Below are 22,810 nucleotides of genomic sequence, written 5' to 3' on the forward strand. Positions count from 1 at the left end.
ATGTTCATATGTTTTAGGAGTTTTAAGACGTCCTTTATCAATTTACAAGGCCAGCTAATCAATGTTTTATTAAACGATTTAACGATTAAATAGTTATAAGTAATTTTTTCACTGTAACTTTCCTATGTTATAAACATACCACAAAGGCAATAATTATGTCATAGAACTTCCAATAAAAAAAATTTTTTTTTTCTAAGGCATAACAAAGACAGACACACATCCACAATTAAACAGTAATTTTAAAATAGTGAAATTATTATATCATGTTAAGTAATTTTCATCGCATTACATCAAAGTTATTCTTTATTGTTATTGTTGCCTGTTTGTGTTGACCCTATACAAAATACTATTCTCACACATAGTTCATTATATTTAATGTGCTTTAATGTTTTTTATCCAAGGGGACAGAAAATAGACGCCTACATAGCTCAAGTGTCATTGAGTTTGTCACAAAAATTTGGCAGACTGGATTATACAATTCAAAGATGTTTTAATGAGAAGATTTGGTGAAAAGTCACAGATGGCTCAAAAACACCAAAGGTTATCAATCTTGAAAAAAACCTGGGCATCTGAGGCTATCTATTCTAAAGCAGTTGCAAATGGACTCCCCATTCCAAACATCTACTACCTAAGACATTTCCAAAAGTATTCTAAACCTAGTTTAAAATTAGGTTACCAAGTTTTATTTATATTAGATGTTAGTTTGGTTATAAGCCCTTAAAAGGAAGCCTTCGCCACTTCTACTACCCTATAAATAACAATAAATACCTTTAAAAAGCATCAAAAAACATCCTAAAAGTTGTTCTAGCAAACTAAAATTGAACAATTCGATTCCATTTATTTAAAATTTTTTTAGGAGAAATTAAAGTAATAATCAAGCTTGCTCTGACCAATCGAACAACTTTATTTGTTGTCTCCTGAAAAGTTTAATTCTCTTTTTAATCATTTAGTGTAAGTTTGTAGGAGAGAGGAAGTCAGTGGTTATCATATCCTTGATAATTTTACTTTATAAAAAGCTTTAGTATCACCTGTCTATGTTGACCCCTAGATGCCATTTACACATTTTGTAAGTTGGAAAATTTGTGTCATTTTTACTAAAATAAAAATTGCCAGGCATCAGTTTTAGTTACCTGACAATATTTTAAAATAGTAAAAGTGACCTATTACCCAAGGTGTAAATGGTTCCTAATATAGACGGTGCAAAATACTGCAATAATGCAATATCATAGTATAGGATGTAATCAATGTTGTAAAATCTTACAAACTTAAAATGTATTATTTAACTATTTAGGACTTCTGGGACAACACCAAACAAGTGACTACAAAGAAGGTGACAGATTCTAACAAAAGTAGTATGGGGAGTCAAAAGCTAATACCACTGGATGAGATTGTTTTTGACGTTAGACTCAAATAGAATATAGAATATAGTACAACTAGAATATAGTACAACTTTTCTAGAATTAAATTCTGAGTTTTTATATTCAAATTCAGTGTGTTCTACTGCAATATAAAGAAATCTAGATAAAAGTATTTGTAGTTGGCAAAGCAGTTTCTTTCATTATTAGTAACACTAACCTTAATAGTCTCTTTTTTTGAAAATAGCATTTGATAATTAACTTGGTGTTTGATATTTGTGGAGAAATTCATATGAAAATAGAGTTTGGTCTGAAAAAAGTAAGAAATTTATTCGTGCCCAAATTCATATTTTAAATTTCTTACCCACTATTGATTATCTGTTGTCGAGGTGGACAGTGAAAAATGAAATGTGGAACTTATTATTCTAATTTTGTAAATGAGAAACGTTAGAGATTGAGTTTGATTTCTGTTTTTGTTTTAAAAACAAGAAACTGTTAAAAAAAAAGCTAACTCAAATTATCGGATTTACGATTTCCGCTCACTGATCTCTATAATAACTGGATAGCGCATCTCTAATATCAAAATTCACGCCAAAATCGCCATATTGGAAAGCCCCAGAACAACGAAATCTGATATGTGCGATAAAGCGATAAGCCGAAAAACAGAACTTAAAGCTTACGGGATTGAAATTTTTGGGGCTTTCCAATATGGCGATTTTGGCGTCAAAAAATAAGAAGTTTTGCTCGGAGTTGCGCTATCCAGTTATTATAGAGATCAGTGTTTCCGCTACACAAAGATCGCGTAAATTTTAATTGGGTTTTTACGCTGAAATTAGTTGAAATTACGAAAAAATATGTTTAAAGTAACAATCCGCTCATTTCAGCGGGTTTCAGATGAAATGGTCGTGAAATCCGATCGGAATGAGTTTTATAGTAGTGACCCCGGGTCAGATATTATCAGAAACTTGGTAAATTAAATGCGTAGACGTTGTTTAGCCGTCATTCAATCAAATGGTGGACCTACGCGTTATTAATTTTATATTAATTTTCTTTATTTTTAATTTAATTTAATTTTTTATATCATGCATGTTTAATTAATTTGCCTTGGTTTTTTGATTTTTTATTTCTTTTGTAATTTTTCGTAACTTACATTATTATTTTGTAATTTTTTAGTTACTTTTTCGATAAATTTATATATAAATTTTAATTATTTGGTATAAAAATCATAAATTTTAACTTAATTTAGTTTAAATTCAGTTTTAAAAAGTTTTTACTATGGTGTATGATTAATTTTTTTGCTCAGTGTGTTTTTTTGCTCACTGTGTGTATATATATACATACATACATACATACATACATACATACATACATACATACATACATACATACATACATACATACATACATACATACATACATACATACATACATACATACATACATACATACATACATACATACATACATACATACATACATACATACATACATACATACATACATACATACATACATACATACATACATACATATATACCGTCAACCGGGGCTATTTTACTTCTACGGGGGTGCACCGATTTTGAAAAGTTTTTGTAGTTCACCAGCTTTAACAACAATGTTGGTTTTTAAATGTATTCAGTTTTTTTTTTTGTTTGTTGGGCCATTATCTTTAATTTTCAGAATTTATTTTGAATGATGCTGTCATCTTAAGTGTTTTTTTTTTTTAATATATATGGAAGCCTTTTTTTTTTTTTACCGATTTTTTCCTCCTTTAAAAGTGGCGTGTTTCAACACGAGAACTTAATCAACTTAAGCGAAGTTTAGTTTTTTTAGGCGAAGAAAATATCAGTAGTTTAAGTTATGCAAAAAAAAAAAAAAAATTAAATTAGACTATTATTTATGAAAGTGCTGTACAAAAAAGTGGCGCTACTCGACTTTCTCCCCCCCCCCCCTTTTTTTATGATTGATTATGATAGGGAATTTTATGCTGATTCAGAAAAATATAAAAACATGGACCTGAAAATCAACGGAAAATGCTCTAATTCGAAGTCAAAGTTGTAAAAAATCCCACTAAAAACCCTAATATTCGCCATTTTTTTTCAAAACGCTTTCATTTTTAACGAAAATTAATTACCGTTACATTGCGCAATAAACAGACCTGGTTTCCATCAGTCTTTTAATTATTATTTTAAAGTATTATAACTAAAGTGTTATAACGAAATGAAATTAATGGAAGATTTCAAATAAAAGTTGAACGTAGAATGTGAGAATGTAGATAAATTGATGAATAATTATTATTGTATCGTACGCTGGTATTTTTTTTACTAAAAAAAACGGTTTGAAGGTTATATTTTCTAAATTTTACATGTGATAAAACAACTATGAACTAAGTTTCAAAAGCTCTTCTTTTAGGAAAAAAAACTGTTGAATTCTTTTTTAAAATTTATTACAAAAGTACATTACTTGCAATATTGTTTATTCTCTAATAAATCAAAAAACGGCCATTTTCATAGCCACAAAAAATTGCGCAAGATAAACATACTTTAACGACTTTTTTAACGTAAAAACCAAGCTATTAATGGTTTGCTTTTGTCAGCAAAAAGATCATTAACTTATTATTTTCAAAATGGCGAATATTAGGGTTTTTAGTGGGATTTTTTACAACTTTGACTTCGAATTAGAGCACTTTCCGTTGATTTTCAGGTCCATGTTTTCATATTTTTCTGAATCAGCATAAAATTCTCTATCATAATCAATCATAAAAAAAAAAAAAAAGGGGGGGGGGGGAGAAAGTCGAGTAGCGCCAAAAAAGTTTGTGTCATGTTTTAACCAAAAAGTGGCTACTTTGCATCAGCTAAGAAAGTGGTGAAAAGCAACCTCAGACTATATATTTTAAAGCTATTTATGGTTTTAAATCTTGCTAACTGATACAAATTGTTTTTAAGGATGGTAAGGTATTACAAGAGGAAGATAGGAGCTCGTAGTTACAAAAATTATCCAACTGAAACACTAAAATTATGTTTGGATTTAATAAAAGAAAGACAATAATTAATAAGATAAACCAAAAACATTGGATGCGACCAGATAAACAGCCTATATTTTCAAGATTTGAAAAAGAGTCGTTTGTTTCATATATTGAAGCCATGAGTGATTTTAGTTTTCCATTGACTCAGTTGGATTTGAGATTTACGGTGAGCTGCTACCTAAACAAAGTAGATAGAAAAGTTAAACAGTTTTCATATAATGTTCCTGGCAATGATTGGGTAAAATCTGTTTTAACATGATACCCCAGACTAAAAGAACGTTTTGCTGCAAATATCAAATGCTGCAGAGCTGCAGTAAATGAGGAAACAATACAAGCATATATTGAAAATTTGAAGGAGATTGTGAAAAACTTACCTGCAGAAAACATGTGGAACCTAGACAAAACTAACTTAACTGATGATCCTGGAAAAAGCAGTGATGTCGTCGTGGTATTTTAATTCAGTTATTTTATTTATGAGATGGCCTATTTTTGGATTTTTTTTTTATGTTTGTTTATTTAAAAGAAAATATTACACTTATTTAATAAATTGTTTTGTGAAATTACTGAATATAACCTCATAATTAAATTTACTTTCAGGGCTTTTTTTTTTTTTTTTTTTTTTAGAGTTTAAAGACCATATTTTTAAACACATAAAATATTTTAATTATTTAAAGTAGTTATTTATAAAATTGTTGAACTTAACTTTATTTTTAAATCAACTTTTTCCGCAATATATATATTTTTTGTTAACTTAAAAACAATATTTTTTTAAATTGGTGCAAAGTAACCTTCTTATTGGGGATAATTTGCACCAATTTTAAAACCTCACTCAGTGCATATTAAATCTTAAATTTTTCTTTCTTTTCTTTATAAAGTAGTTATGACAACATTTTAGAACTTGAAAAATCAATTTATTTTATAAAGCAAACTTTTTGTTAAGCTTAAATTTAACTTCAGTGAAATAACCATAAAAAACGTAGTAAATTAGCCCCGGTTGACGGTGTGTGTGTGTGTGTATATATATATATATATATATATATATATATATATATATATATATATATATATATATATATATATATATATATATATATATATATATATATATATATATATACACACAAACAATGTGAGAAAAAACCTAAATCTAATTTGATAAGAGAATTGTCAGTTCTGAAAATCGGTTTTAAGAATAAGTTAACTTGAGTAACTATATATTCATAAGTTTCTTTCTTTTTTCTTTCAGCTGGTAATATTTTTGTTTTAATGTTCCATTTCATGATGCAGTTTGATTTAAAGCTATTTTTCAAGATAAAAATGAATTTTTTGTTCATATTTTTTCATCAAAATATGAGCTAAAAAGCAAATTAAAATTTTATTTAGTTTAAGATGATATAAGTGGTTAAAAGTAATGAGACATTGTTGAAAAGTTAACATATTGGAGATAATTTTAAAATTCTGAAAAACTTCAAATATTGGTATTATAAAAGGAAAGTGTGGAAGTGGGATAAAAATTTCCACTAATGGTCATGATGATTATTGCTTTTTATTAGACCGACCCAATTGCTAGTACACAAGTTATCAAAGAGCAGTTAAATTTAAGGGTATATAATAGAGCTCTGCACAGTAGAGTTAAAAAAAAAATTGAAAGAAAAATGAAATTTTACTTTAACATTAAAAAATGGCTTAAAATTATGAAAGCATATTAGAATATTTTTTTGGAATAAGGTAATTTGGATGGACAAATATATTTAAGGTAAATAACTTGAAGCAAAGACAGACTATATTTTGAGAAAATCAGAACATTTGCTCACCAGAATACACAAGACTTCAATTATACTTTTGGGTTGTATATTATGGAGAAGTGGTTGGTAGATTACTTAAAATTGTTTAAAAAGTGGAATTATGTTAAAGTTTTAACAGAGAATCTTAAGTTATTTGCAAGAGTAATGAAAATGACTATATTATATATTCAACAAGATAATGAACTCTAATGTATATTCAAAGTTGCCAAAAAAGATTTAAAGAAAAAAAAAAAAGGAAATATTTGATAAGCCGTCTCATCCAGCAGATTTAAACCTGATTGTCTTTCGAAGAATTTTTGACAAGAAAGTAGAAGTCCTAATTTGTTAGATTATTTATACTTTTTGGAGTGGTCTTCAGTCTGCTTTAGACTCTATACCAAATAAAACTATACAATATTTAGTCGATAGCATTACCTTTAAATATTGAAGTTAAAAAATCATTAACTTTAAAGTGTGGAAAACAATAAGTCCTTATTAGTTTTTCAGAAAATGTAAAAAAGTATTTAAAATGTACAAAAACATGAAAATGTACAAAAGGTTTATTTATTGCCAAGTTTCATGACTTTTAATGTAACATGTTGCGCATATATATAGATGTATGCGCAAAATGTTACGTTGAAAATGTATAAACTCCGAACCCAACTGAAGAACGGATAGGGAAACTAGGATGACACAATAAATTTTGATAATAGTAGAAATCTAATGTTATGTAATCTTAGTTCTGGTTCATGTGTATACCATGCTTTAGTTAGAGTTTTTACACTGCTACAGTATAAAAACATGAACTACAATAACGAATGTTGTTGTTTTGTTTTTGATATTTCCCGCTCCTACGTTTGTCACATGATGTTGTTATTAACCTATCAAAATCTAGAAAGAGACTTCCTTTAGGTCTTTATTTTGCACGTGTGATTCATCACACATTAGACCGTTAGGCCGCGGCCTCCTCTTCTCTCGCCATCTGCATTTCGTAAAGGGCACAAATTTTAAAATGTCTAATACTGGCGTAGCTGAAACTGCCAAAAAGCGCATATATGTCGGTAAGCGTTTATGAGATGTATTTCTTAAACTAAAGTCGGATTTTAAACTAAGATCTACTCCAGAGACCTAACTGTTTTAATTAATCACTCCAGTATACAAGCTACATGCCTGATTATAATGCTGCATTATTACAATAACTACATAACTGCACACATGTAATAAACTCACAAGTTTATTGATATTTAAATATACTTTTATATTTATGTCTTTTCATACGTATGTATACATAATTCATGAAGCTGTTTCATGCATACATATGTTTATATCAATTGAATACAAGCTACAATCCTTGCAAATATCACTATTAATATAGTTGATTTAAATAGACTTAAAACTTGCATACAAAGAAAGAACAACACAGCATTTCTATCTTATAAAAGAATTTTAATGAGCAGCATTGAGAGCTGTGATGTATTTAGTTTTAAAAAGACAAAATATTTAACCAAAGTATTTAATCTGTAAAATTGATTAAAAATGGTGATCAACTTGATATGGTGATAACAGAAAAACCTTAAAATTAGTTTAAATTTAATGACAGGTGCACATAAAAAGTTTTTGTACTGTTTTTAAAAACTTATATAATCACTATATATTGTTACCTTGAACTTTTTGGTAAACAATTCTTTTTAATTGGAGCATGTGAGGTTACTTTTCTATCATTTGAATTAAAATTTTGTAAATTTAAAATAATAGCTTCAGAAATAAATATTTTTTAAACATGATTTAAAACAGCAAATAATATTGATGATATTAAAAATTCATTAAGAAAAAAATTTTTTTTTAAAAAAAATGTTTATCACTTTAACTTTAACAGCTGACAAAAAAAAATAAAACGGATGTCTCTTTTCACATACATATAATTGAGCCCAAAATAAAAGAGAATCAACTGTTTTTTTTTTTTTTTTTCTAGGAAATTTGGGTACAAATGTTACAACAGATGATTTAACACAGTTATTTGGCCTTGGGGCTACACCTTACCTTCGCCAAAGTTGCAGTGTTGATCTTGCTACCTGTGAGAAAACTGGAAAGTCAAAAAACTTTGCTTTTGTTAATGTACCAGAACATGTTCATAGTGAGCTTATGAATCTTAATGGAATTGAGTTTTATGGCCGCCAACTTGTTATAGAGGAAGCAAAAACAAAACCTGATGATGATAAAGAAAACAAAGAAAAAAAAGATAAAAAAATTTTTCGGGGTAATAGTAATACAAATAGAAGAGGCGGTGGAAATTTTCGTAGAGGAAATAATCGAAAATGGGGTCCACGTCCAAAGAGTAAATTTAATCTTCCAACTTTAGAACCAGATCAAATTTTTCATCTTGTTGATGGTGGTGTAAACTTAACAAACCCAAAGTGAGTTATTAATACATTTAAAGATATTTTCTTGCAATTAAGTTGAATACTATTAAAATATTTTGGAAAAAAAGGGCCTTTTTAAAAATGAAATTATAGATAAATTGATTTTTGCAGGTAAGATAGTAATTATGTATAAAATGTTAGCAAAAGAAGTCATTTTTAACAATTTTTTAAAAGTATTTTTAGGTTTATTTTTATATTAACAGATTTAAGCTGACATTAAAAAATGATAATAATTGTAAATTTGGTGAATTACAGTTTATCAGTTCACTGTACTGTTTGTGTCTTCTTGGATTTGCTAAAATCTAAAATTATTCACAAAAGATCTTAAAAATTTATTACTGATTTCTTATTTTCATCATAAACGAAGAAAAATTTACTTAACAACCAAATTAATTTTAAACTGGTGTGGGTTTAGGGTACTGGGTTGAAATTTTTACACTGAAATGTGATTACATTTGATGATATTGTTTCTAATTATCCTATTTTTTTTTGTCTTCTTTTCAAAAATTTTATTTTTTTGATATGCGGGAGTAAGATACTTTCATAAACATGTAAAGTATATTGTGTAAAGAGTGTATTACAAGAAATAGATAAATTTAAAAAAAAAGAATGCAAACCAAAATTAAAGCAGAATATTTAGAAATAAAGATTACACTGGTGTAACAAAGAAACAGTTTCTTAAACCTTTTTTTTTTCTTGAGCTTTTTTACCATTTTTCACTTACAAAAACAAGATACTTACAAAAAAAAATGTATCAAAATCTATTTTGCTTTTTTTGAAATATAACCTGTTAAAAATTACTAAACACTTTCCTCTAAAAGGATATGGATCACATTTGTCTTTATATTTAACTGTTATAGTAGTGTTTACTCTGCGACAATCATATGTTGAAAGCTAGACATCAGGTCTTTTTTTTGTTTCCAGCCTTCCATAAAACCTTTTCCAAATATGTGTATGGCTATATCAAAAATATTTAACCAGGCCTCATGTAGTTAATGTCCTAGGACAATTGTTCTGTATGAAGTTAGAATTATATTATAGTTTATGAAATTTAGAATAACTGTATTTATTTGTCCAATATCTTAACATACTTCTGAAAAAGATGACGTAATAGCCTACAAAAGACCTTTATCAAGATCAAAATGAGTAAGGATATCTTGACTATCCAGTGTTTAATGCTTGATGGAATTATTATTTTAAAGTCACGCATAATGAACCAGTAATTGACAATTTTAAACAGTAACTTTTTTTAAAAGGTGGCTCAGAATCTTTAATGTTTGCATACACAAATTAATATTTTAGAAAGGAGATTCTTTTTGTACATCAGGGCAGTTTTAAGACTTGTCTTTAAAGAATCCATATAAGGACATCTGTTGCTACTTGCGTTACAGGCACCCAATCTGTTGCCTTCAATATTACAGAAAATTATGAAAAGTCAAGTCAGAATTGGAAAATATACCACTTTACTTTGCTCATGGACTTTTTGAACTGTGTGTGATAAGTTATCTTTCAAGAATAGCAAGAGATTTCTGGGCACAAAGTTTAATTTTCTACAAACTTATTGAAGGATTCCAAAGACCATTTAAAGTTATTGCTGTTTGGTTCTTCATCGAATCAAATCAATATCACTATTACCATCATATGATTGTGAATCAAAAACAACAAGCTGGATGTTCAAGTAAATCTGGTAAATACACTTTAACATATTTACAGATGGTACATTCAAAGTAGTTTGCATCCGTTTTAATAGTTTTGCTATTAAAATTCAAGTTACACCATATTTATGAATAATCAAAAGGATAGACAGCAAAATGGAAATTTGGCATCAATAATTTTGTTGTACAAATTTGTGTGTATGTAGCATAATTTGACTTTTTTCTCAAAACAACTGCTTTTAAAACATTTTAAAAATGCATCTTGCAAACTTGCAGTTCATGTTTACTTTGTTTGGTTAACAAATAAGCACAATCATCACATTTATAAAGATATATAAAATATATAAAGATATATAAAAATTTCATATCAAACATAAAAATTTAGCTTAGCAAATAAAATTATAGATTTAAAATCAATTTTAAATCCTAGTTTGTCCATTTTAACAATAGAGAATTAAAACTTAAAAGTTCTACATAAGTCTATCAATCAGAAGTTTACAAAAAAACAAAAATGCATTCTGAAAATCATTGAGTATACATAATTCAGTTAAATATACATAATATAGTTGAATATACATTATATAATTGTCACCATGTCTTAAGAAATATAAAGATTACACTTGTGCAAAAAACTTGTTACACCAGTTTAGTCTACCATAAACATGTATATTTGTGAAGTTTTTGGCAGTGGTTGCTATTTTTTTTGGCAAGGGCTCCTTCCAAAACATGTTTTTGATTTTTAGTTCGTAACTAAATAATCGTTTCCAAATGGTTCGTAAATTATACAAACAAATCAGGGAATTATTAAATAAAAGATGACCAATACAAAAGAAGTCGTGATGTCTTGCTGTACCTGTAGTCTACAAGATTTGCCTTCATTTAATTTATTGAAGAGTATTTATTGAGGAATTCATGGTTAGATTTTGACTTTGTTATTTTATATAATTGCAAGTTTTGCAAGACTTTGAAAAGTTAAGTTAAAAGTTTATTCATGTATTTTAAAACATTCAAGTACAGTTTTAGGCAAATTAAAAATTCTGAATCAGGAAAACAACATGCTTTTTTTTTTTTTTTTTTTTTTTTTTTCTTCTTTTTTTTTTTTTAATAAATTAACTTAAATATGCTAAATTAAAATTTTTTATGATAATGTCCATTAATATAATATGTCCTGTGCTGAACACCAGATGTTTGAAAGGGTGATTTTAAAGGTCTGTAAAAGTATGAGCACAAATTGCATGCAAAATGGCTGCAAATCTGTTTTTGATTTACACTTCACCTTTTCCCAAATTAAGACTGACTTAGGATTGAGTTTGTGTTGCAAATACACATCAGCTCTATTTTTTTAAATGTTCTTTTTTCTTTTCTTTTTTTTTTTAATATGAAAATTGCCAAAAAAAATTATCCACTAATGTATCTGTTTCAATATAATGACTTAAGACTCTTGAATGTGAATCTTGTTTCAACCCAGTGTAAGAAAAAATAAATATAGGGAATATATATGGGTTATTAGGTGCTATTTGAAAGATAAGTTCTATGTATAAAAGCTGATACAATAGGTGTAGCAGAACACCATACAAAAGAATTTAATGCATTGATTGTTCCTTTTGAGATAACCTAGTAAAAGAAAAAAGTATTGTTACTGTTCTGATACTAAAATTTATAATTTGTTATAAATAATTAACTTTTTTTCCTCTCAAGATTTTTTGTATTTTCCATAAAAGTTATTAATTATTTACAGTTATTAGTTTCCACTGAAGTCTTATTGTTTAATTATGTTTATTTATGCTATTCTTTTGGTTAATTCTGTTCTAATGTTGTTTATGATCATGTTTTTGGTTTTAAGTGTTAAATCTCAATTTATGACTAAATAAATTACAAAAAGGATTATAAACAGTTCTGATGTATGTTAAGCTGATATTATTTAGTTTTTTGCCTATCTTCATTTATAATCAATATGACACTAACAAATTTAGTAAATTAGACTTAGTATTCTTTTTTTCTTACTTTGTGATTATTAATACTTAATTTATGTTAGCAATGAAGATACTTTGCTCAAAATGTAGAAATGCAACATGTTGTTGATATGAGTATGGATTTTCATAGTTTTAAGTTATATGTTTTTCTTGAATTAGATAATATATATTCTTGCTGAAAATTGTTAATTAAATTTAATTTTAATTTTGTATTTTATGTTTTTGTACCTTATTAGAAATAAAAACAAGCTTTCTTTAACAGATATTAGTGATTTTGTATGAATATTCTTCTTCAATAGGTTTCACCAGAATATGGATTTTGTAGTTGCACGGGCATTAGCTGCTGGTGTTCAGAAAATGGTTATAACTGGACTGAAAATGAATGGAAGTAAATCTGCTGTTGTAATGGCAAAAACGAGGCCAAATATTTTGTATGCAGCTGTTGGTATTCATCCTCATTTTGTAAAAGATGATTGGAATGATAAGTCAGCAGATATTTTAGAAGAAATGATTAAGTTAACAGAATGTGTTGCTGTTGGTGAATGTGGTCTTGATTTTAAACGTGATTATTCTCCGCGAGATATGCAAGAGGCTGCTTTTAAGAAGCAGGTATATTTTATGTAAGATATCTGGCAAAGTCATCTTTAGAAGCAGGTACTTTTTGTTTATTATTGTATCTGCTGATGTAAAATATTTTATGAAAAATCAACTCATTGGAAATCCCAAGGACCACATTAAAGTAATGAACAACATTTGGCATTATATTTCTAAAAAATTAAAACTGAAGACAAAAAATTGTAACAAGGGAAAAGATTAATGTGACTTTCAAGCATGTTAAATGTTACCTTTGTATTTTAAGAAATTTATATGCTGTTTTAAATGAGTTGCACATTTAAATTTTACTTATCTTGCCATAGGTCTGTATTTGCCTAAATTTCTTACGTATCTTATCTGGTTATAATCATGTCTAACTATTCATAAAAGTTTGTGTTTTGCAAAATTACCAAAAGAGTGCTGTTGTTTTCATCCGCATTGATTTTGCTACCTAAGTATAAAAGAAATATTGGTTACTATGGCCATTTCAAAAAATAACATTTCCTTTTACTTAGTGTAAAAAGTATCCAATTTTTTAGTTACATTACTCATGGTGAAATCTAGACTATCAATTTTTATATAGGATGACACAAAAGAAGCAAAATTTGTCACAGTTTAAATCATATAAGTTTGTTACCTCATGTTTGTTATCGTTCATCATCATCCATCATTATTTGTATTTCGAACTCTCAGGATTAGATTTTCCTGCTCATTTTATCATAGGATTACATATGAATTTAAGCTTGTCATTCTATAACACAAAAGTACATCAATCTACATCAGAATAAAACCTTGATCCTCCTATGTAAGGTAAACACTTGAGTTAAGTTTCAAAGATCTAAATTATGCAACGTATTTACGATTTTGGTTCACTCTTTAATAACTTTGCTCTTACTGACGTTTGTTCCTTTAGGTACAACTTGCTATACGCTATCAAAAAGCCATTCTTGTTCATGAACGTGATTCACATCAAGCTATTTTAGATGTACTAAAAGAATTCGAATCATCACTACCTCCAGTTGTTATTCACTGCTTTACTGGCACAGCTGAGGAAATTAAAGCATACGTTGAGCGAGGATACTTCATAGGTGTTACTGGATTTGTTTGCAAGGGTATAGTGAAACTTATTGATTTTATGATAAAGAAAAGTTTACTAGTAATTAGGGCTTACTAAGTTATCTAGCTCATTTTAGATCAAAATGTTTTTGATTGTGACGTGAGCTAAATATGAGAATGTTTTTGATTGTGATGTGCGCAAAACATGAAAATGTTTTTGATTGTGACGTGAGCAAAACATTAAAATGTTTTTGACAATTTTTTTTTTTTAATATTAATTTTATATTATAAGAAAATCGTTTGTTGAAAATTGCGTTCATATTGCTAGTAAAAAATGAAGAAAAATTCCGGAGAAAAATTTCTTTATTTGTTTAAAAATATTGTTGTATCTTCTCTCGTCTGAATATTCTCACTAGAAAAACACGGTCAAGCACTTCGCGACGCAATCAAAGATGGCACCCTTCCGTTAAACAGGATAATTGTTCAGACTAACGCTCCATACATGACGCCAAATACTCCGCGTGACGAAATAGATCCTGTCAGTCAAACTCTGTTAGATCATTGTTATTCAGATAATGAACCGTGCACACTTTCGATCATAATTCGATGCATTGCAAAATGCTTATCTCAAGAACCTCGAACCATCGCCGACGAATGCACTGAAACAGCAATGAAAGTCTTCCGATTTCAGAAGACTGAAGTAAATTTTGAATAATTTATTAAAATGTGTCTCTTAGAAATGCAGGTGGCAGAGTGATTTGATGCAGCCAACCTTTGGCATAATTCTGAGAGTTTCTTCATATTCGTGTTCAAACTCTTTTAGTTTTCTACGTTCTACGTAGTTGTGTTAGTGTTCTGTTAATTAACCTTTTTTGAAAGAAATATCCTTTAGTTTTTTAATGCTGCATCATATTGCATACTTGCAACTGCCTATTATTGTCAAATAGGATATGCGGTTTTTGTGCCGTTTTGTATACATTTTATAAACGGAATTTCTTTTAATTTTTCCAGAGAAAATTTATTTTATGTCTATCGAAACAAGTAAATGCAATAAAAACAAAGGATCCTCAATCAAATTTTGTTTCGTTAGATTTTAGATTATCTAATATTATTTACTTGAATCTCCTAACATCAAAAATGTTTTTTAGAGTAAAGACAAAATCTTTTAAAGTATATCTCGTGAGAGCTGATTTCCAAAAGAAAAAGATGATCATTTTTCATTACTCAAAATAATATGTATTGTGTAAGAGATTTTTTAGGTAGCTTCAACAACACCAACAAATTTCCTGCAAGAGACAAAAAAATTTGCATAATTTAACTTTCGATCTCTATAGCTCAATAGTGGAACAATATCTTTTAAAAGAATAATTTTTTTTTTAAATTAATTTCACAGTTGTTTCAGTCGTAGACACAAAGAAAACGGCAAACATTTGAAACATTTAAAACGTTCGTCTTCGACGATTTTATCAGCGATCTTATTTAAGGTGTGGTCAATCAGGAAACGTCTTAATAACTTTTTTGTTTTCATTGTTACGGAGGCTTTTTTTTATTATTATTATTACAATTGTTTTAGAAGCACAATGAAGTATTCATAGTTAAAAGATCTTTCTCAGGATTTCAGCCGTGACATTTAATTATTTAACTTTGCATACATACAGATGCAGAATACAAGTATAGGTGTATTGTCTAAGTAAAACATTAAATCACTTTTATTAATATACTTGTAAGCCTGAGCAAAAAAATAAATGTTACCTGCAATTAAAAGAAAATGTCAAGCATTTCAATTACGCTTCACGAAAACGTAAAAAAAAAAACTACGAGTCCATTAAAAAGAGGGGAGAAATTTATATCAAGAATTGCTTTTTTTTTTTTTTTTTTTTTGTGAAGTTTTTCCCTGAGAAAAAAATATTCTTTTTCCTGAAAAATATTTTATGTGGGTGAAGGGTCTACTAACGGGATACTTTAATGCAAAAGAAAATTTTCAAATTCCGTGTGCAGCCCTTTTCTAAAAGATAATTTGTCTAACCTTAACTCATTTTTCTCGAGTTAGGACAATTGGCAGAAAAAATCAGAAATTCTGTTTTGGAACGATTATTTGACGCTCTTTACCGTATAGCAACATGCTATCTTGTTGAAAAAAGCCTAGAAAGTGGTCATTGGTGCAAGGCTTTTTGCAAACAGTTTGATGCAATTATGTCTTCTGAATGGACAAAATCAGTTGTAAATCATGCCATTATTGTAAATGACACGCTTCCATGCTTAGTAGTTCCAAGATACAATCGGCATTATACTATTGAGCAGGTATTCTACACCAGTTGGTTTTGGTTTTTTTCGGCTGTAATTTCGATTTTCGTGTTATCATTATTACTTCGCCTCGTTTAAGAACTATCCTTAGATTTTACAATTTTGTTATAATAATTTTACAATAAAAAAAAGAGAAATTTTTGCATAATCTAATTAATTAGGTTCAAAGCAACTAACTTCAATTCAAATTTCAAAATGATTAGAATAGTGTACAGCACTAGGCTTCTGAAACTTAGAAACCTTAAAACATCGGCTGAAATCTTTACTTAAAAAACTCTGTAATGTTACTTTGTTTAGGTATTGTAAGAATTATAACAGTTATAAATATATACTATAAATAAGTTGTTGTACCTTTCCCAAAATGACTCGCATTTTTGTTAACATTCATTTATTGGATTGAAGTATAATAGTAACATGGAGCCAAAATGAGGTTTTGAACAAAATTTTGCTAATTTAAATATTATTTAGCAGATTTTCTGAAATTATATCAGAAAATTAGATTGCATCAGAAATAATCTTAACATAAGAATCTCATAGATTAATTTATTAATTATTCAGAGTTGGTCAACAAAAATTTGGTTTGCCTTGAGTTGCTGTTCAAATACGTTATGATAGATTAATACTGGAGTTTATTAGTAGCATAATACTGGAGTTTATTAGTAGCATAATCAATCAACTTTCAATTCCATTACTTAACATAAGATACTCTAACTTTCTAATAATCAACTTTTTGTTTATGATTTTTTATTAAACACTGATGTCTAATAAATAATCTTAAACAAAAATATGGTAGTTAAACAAAATAAGTGTAAAATCTCGAGGATTAAAAACTGCTCCTTTTGCTTTTGATAGACAATTTATTTAAACCAGTACAAAATACAAGAGTGTCTATGCTGCTTCACCAACAGATTATATAATAAAAAAGAGGTCTGTGGAGAGCACGCATCAATAAACTAACCATTAACAATAATAACAATAACTACGTTACAAATGCCAAATTTAACAAACCCACTTACAATAATTAAATAATAAATGTCATTTTCCACATGCTCCTTTACAATAATTAAGTTGTTACTGTCACTTTTAACAATAAGAGTGATCAAAGTAAGACGCTGTAACTCTTATACGCTAAAAAAAAAAAGGGTAATTGATATTTTCATCATGTAAATTAAATCTACCACCATTATAGATTTCCTCTCCTTAATGCAAAACTAACCAATCAAAATTAACCTTACTTTTAGATAAAAAAATTCTTCAGGAGAGCACTTTTAAGTTTAAATTTTTTTAAATTTGATATTCCTTTGTCGAAATAAGTTTGGTTTTACGGCTCTAATACGATAGCACATTGCTTTTTAACATATCAGTTAAAAGTTTGTTCTGAAGGAATGGTTATATGATTGAAATTTTAAAATTTTTGTGTACTTAAGCCATTTTAAAATTTTTGTGTACTTAAGCCAACAAGATACAAAACGGATCATCATACAAAATGTGTTCAGTGTTTTGAATGTTGGGTTTTCAGAGCCTGTTTTATATTTGCTGGGATAGCAGAAATGAATAATATACCACTCATTTATATAGTGTCTACAAGCTAAAAGTTGCGGATGTCTCATAAGATTAAACATCCTTGTACGAGCGCTGAAGACTATCAGCATTGCATCAAAGTAGAACTGCAATTTACAAGAAATCAATTGCTATGTAAAAATTTAATGCATTTTTTTGTGTTTTCTATATACTAACGGGTCCGCCATCTAACTTTTTTTTTTTCAACTAGTGCTTATTTCGTGAATGGTAACACTTAGCTCATGTCTGATTTGACAGATAATTAGTTTTATCCTTCCGCTGAACGAATATGGTTGTGTATACGCTTGAACAACGCTGGGAAATATTGCGACATTAATTTGAAAATCATGGTAATGTTGCAGAATGTGTGCGAAAATTGCGTACGGATTTTGGAAGAAGAGAAGCACCGTCAGCTCGTTATGCATCGTATGTTCGTTATCTTGTGAAAAGCACCGTATGTTCGTTATCTTGTGAAAAAAGTGAAAGAAACTGGCATCCTCATCGATAAACCAAAGCGTGAAAAGCCAAAAACAGTGCGTATACCCGAGAATATTGCTGAACTCTAACAATATTTACCAGGATCATTGAATGGGGAAAGTATGTAATCAACAGGAAACTCCCTAGTTGTTTCAATTATAGCCTTAGCAATTCCTTTTGCAGCATTAATTTCTTCAGACATAGATCCAGTTGTATCCATCACAAACATCAAAGTACTGGCACCTTGACTCGTTTGTAAAAGTGTCTGGGTAGAATGCTCCTCCAAAATCAAAGAAAGGACCTGCAACAGTTTTAGCCTTCCATTTAGTAATCTTAGTCCAGCCAGAAGTGCAGTCTAAATTTACTGACAGAACTGTGGTTACGCCAAAAACATTACTCTGATATCCTAGGAACACCATAGAAAAGGTTGAGTCAGCATCTATGGACCAGCTGTTGTCATTTTCCATCATGACAAAAACATTGACGTAGGAATCTAAAACAATTCCAGCTTTATACAAAATATTCAATTATAAAATTAAACCACGAGCTCTTCATCGTTAGCTAAACAAAAGAACAAGATGTTTTAACAAAATCAATTGTTTTTTTGGCTTCAACATTTCTTCGTGAAAAAATTAATTCCTTAATAAAAATATAAAGCAGAAAGAGAAAAAAAACAATATTAATTATCATTACTCGATAGGTAAGTCATTTTCTTTTATTTTTAACCTAAAAAATTATTAACCGGAAGGATTGTACTTTCAAATAAAAAAAGACATTTGAGAAAATATTCAATAGTTTTTTTTTTATAGCATTTTCAAAAAAAAAAAAAGTTATTTGGCGGACCCGATAGATTCTTTGGGAGGAATACCGAGTAGCTCAGTGTTATTATCTTTTATCAAAGTTGCAACTCTTTCAAAGTGAACTGCTTCCCTTTTGTTAGCTCTTTCAGAAGCTTTCCGTTGAAATGAACTGTTAATGGAGAAAATGAAGACTGATATAAACCCTGATTTCTGAAGCGCCTTTAGAAAAAATCATTACCAACTGCTCTTTTTGAGGTGAAGGAAAAGCAAGCAGACTTTATTATGTCACCTCCTGATGTTATATTGACACTGCTGATAATACCAACATGCTGGTTTGGGTTAATTCGTTCTCTAACAGTATTTGCAGTGCATTTTAAGACAAAAATTGTTCAATAAAAACCCGTGAAACTTTTGAGGACTGTGGCTTTTTTATATGCGCTTATCTTATTGCTAATTTAATTCTCTATAATAATATATATGAGAGATTACGTAAGCAATATGATTTTTTTTTTTTTTCAAAAGTAAACTTAAAAAAAAAGAACCATAAAGAACTTTATTCGGGAAATTGTTTAAAAAATTCATGCTGAACTAAAGCAGAAACTATTTCAAAAAAAATAGTACCAAAGCGAATTTAGGACTAGTGAAACTAAATTTGCAATTACAATCACCTGTAACTTCGAGGAAAATTGCTGATGTAAAATGAAGTCTTTCTTTACTTTTTGCGCGAAGGACAATCAACAGAACTGATAATTTACTCAAGCGACGTTGCATTAACTCCTTCTGCCACAAAATACCGACACACTGCTAAGTTTAAAAAGACGATTCCTGTTGTATGTTTTTCAGACAAAAGGACGTAGAAATTTCAACAATCCTATATCTGAACAATCTCTATTTTGTTTCGAGCTTCCGTTCTGCAGTTAATCTATACATCTACTGTAAGGATTGTATAAAGAAGCGACTGGTTCCTTTTATTGAACATCATCATTCAGATAGTCAATACCTATTTGACCAGACCTAGCCTTGCGTTGCGTCAAAACGATGATATCATTTTTTGACGAGAAAAGTATGTATGCTCGTACATTTTAGGAATCGATAAATTGAGTTTGAGGTAGAATTTTGGGGGAACTTATCCCTGGAATAATGTGAAGCATCTATAGTAAACATATTAATGTGTTCTCTTACTTATTAAAGCTGGTAATCCGGTTAAATAACTTATTTTTAACTTAGTGTGGGATCATGATGATTTTCTAATTATACTGGTGCTTTTATCACTTAGGGACATTTTTAATTAAAAGAATTTTATTAACTTTAATTGGAACCACGTTATATAATTGATTCAAGCTGTTATTTTTAAATCATTCTTTAAGTAAAGTCATTTTTAGCGACCAAAATCAATAACTTAATTAAAAGTTATTCAGTGCTGAATTTTGCAACGGAAAATAACCGGAAAAGAAGCTATTTTAACCATAACCGTGACACCAAATACGCAACTTGCGATATTAGGAATTTAAAAATATCTCGTGGATCAGACAATCCAAAACTTTAATCAATTAATGGACTTTGATCTCATTTAAGAACTCAAAAAGATTTCGTAACAGAAAAGGCTTTTTTTTTTTACAATTAAAGACTGGCTACGTAAAATTTGAGCACTTTTTTAACGGGAAATTTCTAAAATAAAACATCAGTCTAAAATATCGGTTTATGTCTTAAATTAAAGCAATGGGACTCTTTTATTAACTATCAAAAAATTACAATTGGAAGTTTTTCTCGAAGGTACGCACGAATTCTTCACCTACATTCAAGCTGAACTACGTTAAATTTAAATGAGTGTTAGTGTTTAACATCTTACCTGATCAGTCGCTGACACATTTTCACCATTTTTTGACCTCTGGCTCTCATTTTCAATGATTTTTCCAATAAAATTTAATTCAATTTAAAAAAAACTATTGAAAACCGCCCAACCTAAACGTTAAAGTGAGTGCATAACGTGTTAACCATAAACATCTAAACAAACATTAATTACATGTCGTTATATTATTATCATAAAAATATGCATTTAACTTGTTCATCGCATTGGTTTAGGCCTGTTCTTGTCGTTTTTAAGCTTTTGGCGTTTCATTGGAATGAGAGAACATTAATGAGTCCAGAAAACATTTTTTTAACAAAAATGTAATTTAACATTCCCTTGCTTTGGGATCTTCAATTGTTAAGTTTGAAATTTAGTAGATTCCTCCACAAAAACTATAGCGAAGTGAAAAAAAGAGAATTCTTAGTTATTCAATATAATCAGATTATGAAGACGTGCTAAATCAAGTATTAAAGATTGAAGCAGTTTTTTTACATAAACTTTTTAAGTTATTGTATGTCACAAAAATATTGTCTCATTTATACTTATCTATTAATGAAATACCTATATCCTATAATCAGTCTGCTAGTACAGTGTACAGTCTAGTGTACAGTGTGGTGTAATTTCTTTTTGTTTCAGCTTTGGGTGACTTATTGATTATGTATACCAGGACAGGTTAAAGTCTTTTTTTTAATTTTTTAGTTCAGTCTGCACATAAAAAAATATCTGCATTCGCTATAACCCTTTTACTTCAATCGTATAACGCGGCCCTAATATTACAATGTTTTTATAAATATCAATATCTTGCCGCAATTTTAAAAGACTGTATATATATCTTGGGTAGCAAACAATATAACCGCGATACAGTTTACTAAATTGCGCCAATATTGTTTGCTATACGAGCAAGAAACATCACCAAAAACTTATGTTCATAAGTCTTCCGATAAATAAATTGTCAACTAACAATCTGTATTTACTAAAAAAAGAGCAGCCATTGTAGGCACATGACGACAGGCAATACTAATTCGAATCCAACTAGTACTGTCTTTCGAACCCAATGAGTTATGCGCCAAATCTACTACTAAAGTTATTATTAATAATAGAGCAGTCAATATTTTGCAAGTTAACATTACATGATATCCACTGTAGATGCTAACGCCGCATACAATCAAAGACACCATGATTAAATGTGTTGATAAAAAACCAGCGGGTAACGCCTGTGAATATCTTCGAATTTCTTCGCTACTATTCCATATCAAGACAGCAGACAACATGGCGAACGCACCAATGATTCGAATGCCAAATGAAATAAGATGTTTATTGTGTTTCTCATTTTTCGTGGTTTCATTTACACCACCTGCAAACATTAAAAACGAACCCACTAAGGCAAAGTTTCGAATCAATAAATTGAGCGCTATATGCTCACCATGTCTAGAGGGTTCGTATTCTAAATAGCTGATAATTATAGTATGAATAACATGGACTATTGCGAATACCTTTTTCAATCTGAACAAATCATACGCCATCATTGTTGCTGACACGAAGTAAAGACCGATGTGAAAAAGAATGTGAGATCGTTCTGCCTCCTTGAGTTCAGTAGTTTTTGATTGTTCGCCTGTTATTATCATTAAAAGTACCGCACTGACGTACGGATAGCGAGATATTATAAAACATGCACTCTCTGAAGAAGCACGCATAAATATTTCACGAGATGAAAATGCATCTTTTTGATTAGAAGGAATTCGAACAGTCCCGTTTCGGGAACTTGTCATTATTTTAAATAATTTTCACTGAAAAAAACAAAACAAAAAAACAAAATTAAAGAGAAAAAAATAAAAAAAAAATTATTTTTAACTCTTTTGATTCCTGTTGGAACCAACTTGTTAAAAACCTTTTGGAACTCATTTAAAAAATAAAGCAAACCTTCGAAGGTAAAAGTTATTCATATCTTAAAGTGAAGC

At 28.9% G+C, this 22,810-nt stretch overlaps 2 protein-coding genes across 5 annotated transcripts; one reads left to right on the plus strand and one right to left on the minus strand.

Moving 5' to 3' along the window:
- Positions 1 to 7,068: 7,068 nt before the first annotated feature.
- On the plus strand, positions 7,069 to 14,938 carry LOC145191290 (uncharacterized). Of its 3 annotated transcripts, XM_090066822.1 has the most exons (5): positions 7,069 to 7,225; positions 8,137 to 8,578; positions 12,512 to 12,821; positions 13,720 to 13,918; positions 14,279 to 14,938. In XM_090066822.1, exons 1-5 carry the CDS (start codon positions 7,177 to 7,179, stop codon positions 14,575 to 14,577), a joined length of 1,299 nt encoding a protein of 432 aa, XP_089922948.1. In that variant the 5' UTR covers positions 7,069 to 7,176; the 3' UTR covers positions 14,578 to 14,938. The 3 variants fall into 3 exon arrangements, with proteins under 3 accessions (XP_089922948.1, XP_089922949.1, XP_079924480.2); XM_090066823.1 differs by lacking the exons at positions 7,069 to 7,225; positions 8,137 to 8,578 and adding an exon at positions 11,005 to 11,154; XM_080068354.2 differs by lacking the exons at positions 7,069 to 7,225; positions 8,137 to 8,578 and adding an exon at positions 12,275 to 12,326.
- Positions 14,939 to 21,580: 6,642 nt separating this feature from the next.
- Positions 21,581 to 22,766, minus strand: LOC145190939 (transmembrane protein 101-like). 2 transcript variants are annotated; one of them, XM_090066677.1, is made up of 2 exons: positions 22,346 to 22,766; positions 22,069 to 22,206 (listed from the first exon to the last, which is right to left on the minus strand). In XM_090066677.1, the coding sequence occupies exons 1-2, from the start codon at positions 22,619 to 22,621 to the stop codon at positions 22,198 to 22,200; spliced, it is 285 nt and encodes a 94-aa protein (XP_089922803.1). In that variant the 5' UTR covers positions 22,622 to 22,766; the 3' UTR covers positions 22,069 to 22,197. The 2 variants fall into 2 exon arrangements, with proteins under 2 accessions (XP_079923972.2, XP_089922803.1); XM_080067846.2 differs by having other exon boundaries at positions 21,581 to 22,621.
- Between the last annotated feature and the right edge of the window lie 44 nt (positions 22,767 to 22,810).

Source organism: Hydra viridissima, unplaced genomic scaffold (assembly GCF_058129835.1).
Source record: "Hydra viridissima isolate aposymbiotic clone 2 unplaced genomic scaffold, HvirCarnegie_v1 scaffold_11, whole genome shotgun sequence".
Classification (NCBI taxonomy): domain Eukaryota; kingdom Metazoa; phylum Cnidaria; class Hydrozoa; order Anthoathecata; family Hydridae; genus Hydra; species Hydra viridissima.

Bases quoted from the DNA above. Each gene is read 5' to 3' on its own strand.
- LOC145191290 (XM_090066822.1), top strand. From the start codon at position 7,177: ATGTCTAATACTGGCGTAGCTGAAACTGCCAAAAAGCGCATATATGTC. The intron at 7,226-8,136 runs GTAAGCGTTTAT...TTTTTTTTCTAG, and splicing joins CAAAAAGCGCATATATGTCG to GAAATTTGGGTACAAATGTT. The intron at 13,919-14,278 runs GTATAGTGAAAC...TATTCTCACTAG, and splicing joins TACTGGATTTGTTTGCAAGG to AAAAACACGGTCAAGCACTT.
- LOC145190939 (XM_080067846.2), bottom strand. From the start codon at position 22,621: ATGACAAGTTCCCGAAACGGGACTGTTCGAATTCCTTCTAATCAAAAA.